The sequence below is a fragment of the Centruroides vittatus genome, unplaced genomic scaffold, assembly GCF_030686945.1.
Source record: "Centruroides vittatus isolate TY-2023 unplaced genomic scaffold, ASM3068694v2 contig_880, whole genome shotgun sequence".
Lineage (NCBI taxonomy): Eukaryota > Metazoa > Arthropoda > Arachnida > Scorpiones > Buthidae > Centruroides > Centruroides vittatus.
The window spans coordinates 2,046,600-2,058,871 of record NW_027122572.1 but is presented as its reverse complement, the minus strand read 5'-3'; the positions used below and the strand labels follow the sequence as shown (position 1 = coordinate 2,058,871).

Sequence of the window (12,272 nt, the reverse complement as noted above, 5' to 3'; positions counted from 1 at the left end):
GTATTCATAAAAATGAAAAGTAATTTTAAATTATTTAGCTAAATTAAATTAGCCCAACCAGATCCGACATAAAGGGAACCCAAGTTAAGATTTAATATAAAGCACTGCACATTTTAATACATTTTCACTTTTAATACTTGTATACTAGATTATAAAAACATGTAAATTACTAAGTCAATAGTTAATTCCACAATTAAATTATTTTTCCTATATTCACCATTTTTATATTTTTAAATTGTCACTTCTTGATTTATGTTTTTATGTATATTTTCATCCTTTTATATATTACAATTGTTTTAAAAGAAATTTAGCATATTAAAGTTATTTGATTTTTTTGAATGTTCTGCCCATATTGTATTTGTCATTTCATTTTCTAATAATTATACATATTTTGTGTATGTGATAATATTTGTGAGACAGCATCATCATCATCATCATCATTTATCATTTCATTAATATCATTATATTTGATATATTCATAATCTGTTGATATATTTGATATATTCATAATCTGTTAAATAGATAAAATATATATACTGGACATTAGAATAGGAAAAAATTTTCAAAGTACAGTAGACCCCCTTATAACATGGGTTCATATAACATGGATTCGTATAACACGACGAAAAATTGCAATTGTATTTGTATAACACACTAAAAGAGACTCATAACACGATAAAGTATAACACGGTAAAACGTCATCATCGACTTGTGTTGCGACAGGATTGATTGAATCTGAACCAATAGCGGATATTGTACAAACTATTGAGTTTAAACGAGCACTGGACCTACTAAAAAAACATTTATTATTCAACAGCCATAAAAATTATATTTTTATTAATGATGTTGCCACAGTTAAGTTATTTTTCTGCGAAAAATTTGCTGATCAGGAAACACGCTTCTGCCGTTCAATGAGCCACTCCGCAATGAAAACAAGCTTAAGCAATGGTGTGGTCAAACAGTGCACACTCGGTAAGTAATCCTACAATTTTTTGTTTATAGCATAGTTTATATGGATTATTCCCAAAAACTTATACGTGATTTGGAAATGTTGAGTCAAATTAGTCTAGAATCGATTAATTTTATGGAAGAAAACCTTTCAAACAGCCATAGCCCCTAAACTGCACACGTGCCAGGTTGTGATTGGCTCATGTATTTAAGTGACACGTACAATATGGATTCATATAACATGGAACATATCTACCGTGTTATAGGGAGATCTACTGTACATATAATATGATTACTTTTATTTTAGTAAAAATTTTTTTGTATTTACTAAAGACATTTTTTTCAATTGGTGTTAATGCAAACATTTCTAAATTGAGTATTCAGAAAATGTTAAACTGTTGATGTTATTAATTTAAATAAGTTAATTTTTAATATTTTGATATAACTTATTATTTTATAAAAACTTTCATGTTTCCTTGGTTAATTTTACTTTCCTGGTTGTTATATTCAATATAACATAAGGAAATTATGATCAGTCAAATTTTGACTCTCCAGGTTTTTTGCATTTTTCAATGTTTTAACACTCCAGAAGCCCAAAAATGTGAATAAGCCCTTACAAAATTGTGTATGTGTACACGTGTTTTGGCATCTGTTTTGCATTATATCTCAAGATAGGATGAATCAAAAATGTTGAAACTTGACAGGATTATTTCTATATACAGGGCATTGATACTATTAAATTTTGGTGATTAAATATCAAGAAGATGAGAAGATAGAGATGGTCATGTGTCACATCTCAAGTGTCAAGTTGAGTCAGACTTAATAAAACTTTTACTGATTATTAGCATTTATAGTATTTTTAAAAACTCATCTCTACCATCAAAATTAAGCTTTTTGCCATTTTATAATACAGTAGAGCATTGATTATCTGAAACAATTTGGGTGGAGGTTGTTTGGATAACTGATCATTTATGAAAAAATACATTAAACACTGAAGTGTACTATATATATTTTGTATCACATGTCTTACAAATACATATCTTACATAAAGTAGTATATTAAAGTAGTCCTACAGTTTATGTTGGCAGGGAGGGGAAGAGTTTAGCAGCACCTAGCACTAGTGGAAATTTGGATTTGCCGTCTGGAATGCTTTCGGTTAACTGATGTTTCGATTGATCGGTATTCGAATAATCGATGCTCTACTTAATTAATAATATAAAAATTATTTTTTAATAAGATCTCATAATAGTGTCATACACAATTTTAACTTTGTGCTAATGTGTCTTAGTGTTTTTTACACTTAAAATTTCTATTTAAAAAATATCATAATTCAACAAAATTATTCCTTTTTAAGCTTTCATTATTGTTTAAATTTATTTTGTAGAATAACTGAAAATTATTAGACTTCTTGGTCCCCTTAACCTCCTATTCCAAGTGCTAGGAAAGTTGAGCAAGAGCCCTTGCCAACTTTCTTTTACTGATTATTTTCATTCAATACTAAACAATTAATATATTTTTGAGTAGATACTTTAAAATAAAAGTAACATATCATATCTGTAATAAAATTTATTAAATATATAAATTATCTGTATTACCAGTACATTTAAAATAAAAAATAGCTGATTAAAAAAGCTTAATTTTTAAAATTTTTTATAACAATCTAAAATATTATATTTTTTTAAATTTTGAAATAAAGAGAAGTTTATATTAATTTAGAAAATAAAATATGAACAATTGAAATCCACTTAAAAATTAAATGTAATTTCTTAACTTACTCTCAATTTGCACAATAATTGAAATATTTTTTGATTCTTTTGAAGTATTTCCAGCAAATGTATAATTTCCTCCATCTAATAGCTGTAAATTTGAAATTTTTATTGTGCTTTTTTTAGGAAGATTCAAAGAAATATTAATACGATCATTATTTTCCAGTTGTTTTCCATCCTTATACCAATAGAAGTCTATCTCGTCATATGCATCCAGAGGAAATAAATCAAAATATGTGACCAATACTAATTTTTCTCCAGTTTTTAGTACAACTGGCTTATCAATATGAGTTGAAAGATTAAAAGATGGTATTGGTTTAGTGTCTGTAAAATCAAAAAAATATTTTTATTTTACTATAAAATTAAAGTATAAATTGAATTATATTATTTATATTTTCTATTTTCTTATTTTATAATATGAAAATGTAATGAAAATTCTTCAATTGTAAAATTCAACTAGTTAAAGTGTTTTATATTATTTATAGTATTTCCCCCCTTAGTTGTTAAATGGAATTAAATGGAATTAAAATTAGAAAGCTGCAATTTGTAAAAGTTGATAGAAATCGAGACAGAAACATTATTTAGTGCAGTTAAAGAAAAATGTTGTTAAATGGTTTTGCCGTGGAATCCCTGGCATCTGTATTTTTTGAGATATCAAAACAAAACAACAACAACAACAACAACACTGCTTTAAGTAAAATAAAAATTTTGGATATTTTCTGAAAAAAAACAACATTGAAGATAATTATATTGAGCATCGGTAAAATTATAAAATGTTAATTAATTTTATAAAGGTTGGAATTGATCAATAATGTATAAAAGAGGGAGCAGGGTATTTTTAAAAAAGAGTGAAAAAGAAGGAAAAAATACACATTTATGATAAGACTTGAAGACGTGTGAAGGCATGTGGAGACTGGAATTCATGGACAATCTCTGTTAGAAAAAGGGCAGTTAAAGCAGAGAACAATTGTCTGATAGAAGATTTGCAATCCAATTCAGTTGACAACTTACATTGAATGAAGAAGTGAGTTTCAATGTGGATTAAAGAAGGACTACTCAACTGTCCACAAAACACAATTCTTAATTATATGGACGAATATAATGAATTTTCGTTTGTTAAAATATTTTGGCAACTGAAAAAAAATATCTAAAATACCAGTATTGGTAAGGATTAAATTGTTTTTTTCATTGTAAACAAACATTAATGATTTCATCTGGTTTCTTGTCTTTCCTATCTTCCTTATTATTCCCTACTCTTCCTAGATATAAGTTTAGTTTAATTTAGGAATAATTTAGAAGTAATTAGTTAATCTTACTACTAACTGAATAAAAAGATGAATAACCTGCCAAGTGTTTGAAAGAAGTCACTACATTGTGTCAGTATAGAACAGGGGTGGACAAGCAAGAGTTCAGTGGGAGCCACAATGTAGGTTTTGCAAAATGCATGGGAGCCGCAGTTCTGTACTGTCGTGGTGGATAGTATGGTAAGGTGCACGATTTTATTATATAATATAAAATAAAATATTGAATTTTTTTAATAAACATATTTTCACAAAATTATAAAAATAAAATTATAAAAATAATAATAAAAAACAGAAATTAACACTTTCAGCAAGAGCTGCATGTAACTCAAAAAGAGCCACATGCGGCTCTCGGAGCCGCATTTGCCCATGCCTGGCATAGAATAACATAAACTACAGCACGGTTTCACCAGAATCAAGTTTAGTTTAGATTAATTTAGGAATAATTTAGAAATAATTAGTTAATCTTACGTTCAATATTATTCAATAGAAGCTAAATGATGGCGATGTAAATTTAGAGATAAAGATGAGTAAAAACCTAGATTGAGAAAGAAACTCACATATTATATTGTATTGTTTTGAAATTTTATTCTGTCTAGAAATAAAAAGTAATATTTTGGTATCCAAGTAATATCAACAAAGTTATATTATCTTGGTTTCTTTTATCAAAAAGCAATTAATTTAAAAATTTTCAAATCCAATGAATTTTGAAACTGTTTGTCATAAGATATATGATATTTATAATATAAAAGATTAAAAGTAACATTTTAATTCATGAACTAATGTGTTATTTATTTAAAACAATTTTATAGTCTAATTTGGTCATCACTGGATCTTAATTCAGTAATTTAAATTACATATCCATCCAACAAAACAAGTAAGAACTTTATGGTTAGAAATGTTTTATTCTAAATAGAAATTACTGTATTTACTCACATATAAGACAACCTCACATATAGGACAAGATGTGACTTTAAAAATCAAAATAAAAAAAATTAGATTTATTAATACAATTCTAATTTTATCTTGTTTAATCACAAATAAAATATCAAATAAACGTAAATGCACACATTGTCCTGCAAAACTTACTAGCATTTTAAACTTTAAGGAAAAATCTTGTAAAATCGACAACATAATTTGTTCATGTAAAGCTGGTCAATCAGGAACCTTTTTTTGCCAATTCTTAACAGTTGAATCCATTCTCCTGTGGTGTTCTATATGAGTGTGGCAGTACGACCCGCGAATGAAACGTACAGAAAAGGACACTGCAACGATTACAATAATAAACAATATTCCTTTATTCCACTTAGAACAAATAAGATTCTTGTTGTTAAGGAATCCCAACTGAATTACAATTCGAGGTGTGTTAATTTTTAAGCGCGTAACAATCGGTCCCTCGTAAACGCGTAACTAACCTAACTTAAATCTAGCTTAAATCTAACTTAATATTAAGGAAAAATAAGAAAGATAGGACAGCAGAAAGGTAGAAGAAATGAAAGAGATGATTCACCCGGGATTTTCTCTTTTTCGGCGGATACGTATCGATACTTTGTGTGGACCCTGGATCAGACGATAGTGGCTTTCCTCACTATTCTTTCTTCTCTCAATTATTGGGGTTCTCCAATATGCCGGCCTCTATATTTCGGCTCTCAACTCGATTATCGCACTTCTCTCCTCTCTCGGAAATCACGATCGAGCCTCGCTCTTGCCGTCCGTCTCTCTTCGTATCTCGTCGAAAAGTGACCCCTATCTTAGCCACTTTTTCCCCATGCCACACACCTGCTATTGTCCCTACCGATTCTCAGAACTGCTGATCCAGCCCCACGGCGATAACGGTCATGGAAAGTTCCAGAAAGAATAGACAAAGGAAGGAGGAAATGGCAAAAATAAGATAAAATTACAACTATATACAATAAATACATATATACAATATGGCCGATGCCACACTCCATCGATTACACTTACGAGTTTCAGTTTCTCAAAATTCTGATTTCCAAATAATCATCTGTTTTCACGTGAGAATAGATTAAAACTTATATCGAGCTCCCGTGTGATTTTGGAATTTAAATCTGAAATTCAATTCAAAAACTTTGCTTTTCCTATTGCTATTCATCTTTACTCCTGACAATATACAAGAACCATTGAAACAACCCAAATAAAATAGTTTTGTTTTTAAATACAAGAGAGTAAGCATCCTGTAAAAAATGTGAATACACAATCACAAAAATTATTTGCAAAAATGCAAAGAATCTTTCGCTCGCACATATAGGACGACCTAGGAATTTTAAGCTGTGATAAATGAATAAAAACCTTGTCTTATATGTGAGTAAATATGGTAAATCTAATTCTAAAGTTACTGTGTCCTAGAAAGGCTATGCCAGGCTTATATATCTGGTTCTAATACATAACAAAGTTATACAGTGTATTTTATCTTCTATCTGATTATTTCTTATTCTAAATATGCAAATTTTAATAAGACTTATTATTCATATTTATTATTCTCTGAATTAAAATTAACAATTAAAATTGACAATAAGATTAAACTTACCAAATACTTTAATACAAATTTCTTCAGCTAGTTTGTCACAAAAAGTTTCAATCTCACATTTATAGCAATTTTCATCAGTTTTTTTCACATTATATATATAATAAACATTAGAAATGTTTCCATTTTCAATTGTTATTTGTGATGAAGAATGTTGATCCTGAAAAATACAATATAATTTTATTAATTCATTTTTTTTTGTATCACCATGATTTCTTATAATCTATTTTCAATGTTTTTTACCAAGTATATTTAAAATAATCAAATTCATGACGTTTTAATTATTACTAATACTGCTTAATAAAATGTATTGTTTTCAACCAAAATACAAAAACTGTATGAAGGCATATCCAAAAATTAAGTTCTGAATAGCTAAAGAAGAACAGAAACTTGCTTCTTTGAATTTACATTTATTGTCATAGGGAAATACATATAGTTACAGCTAATTTTCAACATATTCATTTTAAGATTCATATATTTTATATAATGACAAATAAAGTCCTCCTAAAAAAAGTCTCCCACCAATATATGGAGTCTTGCAAAGTTGTCTGAATCTCTTTGTTGACATAGAATAAAATAAACATCAAAAGTTATTTGTGAGACCCTGAAAAAATTATGGCATACTATTCAAAACAATAGACAGTGTCAATTGAGCTCTAGAGTGACTGCTTCATAATAATGCAATGGCCACATTCTTCTCACAACATACAAAAATCACTGAAATAACTCAAGTGGGAAATTTTTTAACACCCACTATATAAATCTGATTTAGATCTTCTGTCTTCCACCCGTTTTTGCACTTTAAGAAGTTTTTTGAGAGGAACAATTCAGCTGCAACAAAAAGCTGCCAACAACCATGTTGCAAATCCTCATCAAAGAGACTTTTTTGATTATAAATGTAAGTTCAAAGAAGTACGTTTCTGTTCCTTTCTAGCCAACTGAAACTATATACCAGGGGTGGGCAAGCAAGAGTTCAGGGGGAGCCACAATGTAGGTTTTGCAAAATGCATGGGAGCCACAGTTCTGTACTGTCATGGCAGATAGTATGGTAAGGTGCACAATTTTATTATATAATATAAATATAATATAAAACAAATATTGAATTTTTTTAATAAACATATTTTCACAAAATTATAAAAATAAAATTGTAAAAATAATAATAAAAAATAGAAATGAACCCTTTCAGCAAGAGCTGCATGTAATTCAAAAAGAGTCGCATGCGGCTCTCAGAGCCACATTTGTTCATGTCTGCTACATACCCACATATTTATTCTCTATAATATTTTAAATTATTTAACCTGTGCAAATGAAATTTGAGACCACATTTGATTCAATACTAATATTTTAAGAATTCTGTATTCTCACAGAAGGCATGTGATGGATATATTATCATTATTCAATGTATTTCAAAAATTTATCTTACTAATAAAATTATAATTGTGATTAATCACATCTAAATGAGAAAATTATTATAATATAATATGAAATAATAATGAAATAAGGTTTCTGTATTGCTATTGCCTTATCTTTTTTATTTTTTATTATATTATCCTCAATATTATTATATTATCTTTCTTCTTAATTTTTCAGTTTTATCAAAAGGTATGAATCTTTATATTGATAACTTTTATATGGAATAAGTCAATATTTTTGATTAATCGTGTAGCCATTTTTGATATTTTCATTAACTACCTAATCTTGAAGAAGTACAAATATTTAATCTTCTTCAATGGCATCTTCAATATAATTAATTCATTTAGTCAAATATTCTTTTAACTTTTGCAATACAGACAGTAATGGAAGTAAAGCTGCTCTAAAGAATATAAAAGAAAAGTTACCAAATATCATAGTAAATAAAAGTTTTTGAGAGCACTTATTGCTTATTATTATTATTATTCTATATATTAAATCATAAGTAAAAAGTTTTGATTTGATTTGTTCTGAGTTATTCAAATCTTTAAGCAACACATTTAAAATTATAAAATTTTACAAATTACTTAACTGTTTCATTCCTGATGTTTTTCCATTCTGGCCGAAATATGATATCAGGCGTATTTACTGAACAAGTCAGAGTTAAATTTCCATTTATTAATGCATATCGATCTGGTTCTGATGATATACTTATATGAGGAATAATACCAGGAACACCTGAACACAGATAACGAAGAATTATCGTGAAAAATTCCAAAAAAACACATTAGTTTTATTTTCAACAATTTTGCAATTAAAACAAACTAATTCTTAGTTGATAAAAAATTTAAACAGCACTTAGCATTTTATTTATTGATACTGATCCAATAAGAAAATAATAAAATTTTCTTATGCTACTTTAATCTAAAAATTATCAAGCAACATTTTTAGTGGAAAGGTTAGTTTTATGTATAATTTGTATTTCAATAAAAATATGATAATAGTAAAAAATAAACATAAATAAGGAATAATAAATCATCCAACACCTGATGCTGAGAAAACATTTATTAAAGAAACATTAACATTTTTGACCTAATATGATTGAGAATACCTGCATCTGAAGATGGCCTATCATATTAGGCTGAAAACATTAATGTTTCTTTAATAAACGTTTTCTCAGCATCAGGTGTTAGATGATTTATTATTTAAGGAGCTGAGTAAGATATTTGGTTATAAATAAGGAGAAAAAAGAAAATAAATTGAGAATTGTAAAATAACTTCTTTATTAAGAAAATACTTTACATATGATAAAAATAAACACTGCAAAAATCTAACAAACCAGTGAGAAAATTATACCCAAAGTGCAAACATTTTCACTCATTTAACAGGCTGAAAATGTTTGCACTTTGTGTATAATTTTCTCACTGGTTTGTTAGGTTTTTGCAGTATTTATTTTTGTCTAATATTAACAAGTTGTAAAATAGCAGTTGTTACCTTACATATAAATAAATGTTCTTGTGCATATTTTCCTTTGTGATTCCCTTTGGTTAATTAAAACCTCATCTGTCATTGACTTGAAAACATAAGAAAATAAGTACCCATAGCATAAATAGGAAACTGATAAACATAGGTAAATAAAAATATAAGTGATTGGTTGTGGATATAAATGTAAGATGGATAGGCCATTCTATCTCTGAAGTGACTGCTACATTTGAATTTTCTGTGCAATTGTATCAAGTATTTACAATGAATACCTAACACCTAACAAAAAAATCCACCAAGATTCCTCTGGACAAAAACCCTATATTTATGTTCAAGGCCTTAGTTAGCTGTCACAAATTGGAATCAATAATTGTCAGACCACATTATCCAAGATCATAGCTAGTTTCAATATTGGTTCATCTTTGCCCATCAATCAATGTACTGTACAAAGGTATATAGTCATACTGGGCAGTTGTCATTCAACTCGTGTGTCTTTGTTAACAGCTAGTCACTGTGCCATAAGGCTATCTGGGCTAGAGAACACTGCACTAGTCTTCAATGGCATCTCTGAGATGCTGTTGGAAGAGCTATTCCGAAGAAAGATCCTCCTCCTGCTAGTCTTGAAAAATTATAGTTTGCAATTGAGACAATATGGGTTGCTACACCTCCAAAGTAGTATCAACATCTTGTGGAAACTCTCCCAGCACATGTCAATGCAGTTATCAAGTCAAAATATGGAGCAACATTGTATTATAATTCTGTAATACTTATTTCTATCAAGGACAGACTAGTGTATTTCTCACATAACAATTAACTTTGGAATATATTCTGTCTCACTATCATATGTTGCATATCCATTTTTTGATTTAATAAACTGTTCCTTTGATATTTTGTTTATTGATTAATTTCATGTTATAATTTTATCAAATACACTGTTACTTTACTTTCTTTTTTATCTTACAATAGATTTTCATTGTTGTTAGAAGCTCAAGTTATTTTTAAAAATGTTAGATTATGTGGAAACTAACTATAATGGAACTAATTCTTTGCTTTGAATTTATAAAAATTAAATTAAATTTAAAAAACCATACAACAGACTGGCCTGATCAGTAAATAAGAATTATCTGAAACAAATATATTTCAAAGCGAAGTTTGATATAATAACTATAAATGTAATTTAACTGTTACTTACTATGATGAATTGTATATATTTGTGGTTCTGATATAACATTATTTAATTCTCCAATACATTCAATAGTTGTGATCATTAAACCAACTGATATAACAAAACCTTCAAAAGGATTGAAATGAGTGATGTTATCAATATGAATCATAACTCCATTTTTCTGTCCATTTGCCCATAATGTAATATTGACCATTGAATTTGTTGGCATACAAGGTACAATTATAGATTTATTAGGACACCAAGACAAATAGAAGACTTTTTGAGGTACCAACAAATTATCTGGATCTAGAAAGTATAAAAAAAAAATTCATTTATTTAAAAATATATGTATATAATATAAAAAGTATAAACAAATTGTTTAATTCAAAATATAATCATCTGTAACAATCAAATATAACTAACAGTATCTAAGGAGTTCGGGGAATAGTAGTACAAAATAACAAAAGGTTTAATTTGAATATATTACTAATAACAAATTTTAGTGTTACTTTAAAAATATATAATTGTTACTAAAAGAAAAAATATTTGTATATAGTTGCTTACCTATTACATATACATGGGCAAGGTGAAAAGTTCTCAGCCTAGTAGTGAAAAAATGAGTTTTTTATTTTAAAAATGCATTTATTTCTCAATGTAGTCTCCTTTAGTTCAATACACTTTATCCAACATCTCTCCAATAACAGGATTCCATCCCTGAAGTGAGATTCTGGAAGGTTTTCAAAATATCCATTTACTGCTGCTATCACCTCTTCACTTGACCCAAAATGTTTTCCCACCAAAAATTTCTTAATATTTGGGAATATATGAAAGTCAGAGGAAGCCAAATCTGGTGAATAGGGAGGATGTTCCAACAATTCATATTTCAAAACCATCAATTTTCCCATTGCCAAAGCACCTTTGTGAGCGGGTCCATTGTCCTGGTGAAAGAGGATTTTTTTTTCTTTTGCAAACTAGGCCTTTTCTCTCTAATTTTTTCATCTAGCTGGTCATCTAGCCCAGTGGTCGGCAACTTTTCTGATCTCACAGACCATTAAACTCACAATTTTGAATCCCGTGGACCACTATCGTAAATTTTTTTAAATGATACACAGTCTGTAGTATAATAATGATCATAAAAGTTTAATTTTACTATATTAATATGAAACTCGCATGTTTAATTATAACAAATTAATGCAAGCCTAAAGTTCATTGCTGCATGTTTGAAATAAGTTTATGGATTCTTAGTGCTTTTCCATTAAGGACGACAATCACACTCACAATATTGTTTATTATTCATTATTTATTGATAACAGTCACTTTGTGTTTGGTTTCAGATTCAAATAAAAATCCCCAAAGAGTGAAAAAAGCAACTAAACATTTTGCATTTCTTTTGTAATACTTTGCGTAACTTTCAGTTGAGCAATGTCCAAATTTCTCCGTGGACCACCCAAATTTTCTTGCAAACCATCAATGGTCCATGGACCACCGATTGCCGACCGTTGATCTAGCCCCATTAATTGTTCGACCCTTTGACAGGTAGTCAATTAAAAGAATCCCTTGGGAGTCAAAAAACACTAACCGTAACCTTTCCAGCCTATCAATTGTCTTTGCTTTCTTCGGTGCAGAGCCACTGGCTTCTACCCACTGCTTAAACT

The 12,272-nt window shown here is 28.5% G+C and overlaps 1 protein-coding gene across 1 annotated transcript in view; it reads right to left on the bottom strand.

The window, feature by feature from the left end:
- Positions 1 to 12,272, bottom strand: part of LOC136983348 (vascular endothelial growth factor receptor 1-like) — a 106,428-nt gene that overhangs the window by 76,825 nt on the left and 17,331 nt on the right. The window contains exons 4-7 of the mRNA XM_067280047.1: positions 10,645 to 10,923; positions 8,563 to 8,708; positions 6,564 to 6,720; positions 2,724 to 3,038 (exon numbers count right to left, since the gene is read on the bottom strand). Coding sequence (XP_067136148.1) covers positions 2,724 to 3,038; positions 6,564 to 6,720; positions 8,563 to 8,708; positions 10,645 to 10,923 — 897 coding nt within the window. The remainder of the gene's footprint in view (positions 1 to 2,723; positions 3,039 to 6,563; positions 6,721 to 8,562; positions 8,709 to 10,644; positions 10,924 to 12,272) is intronic.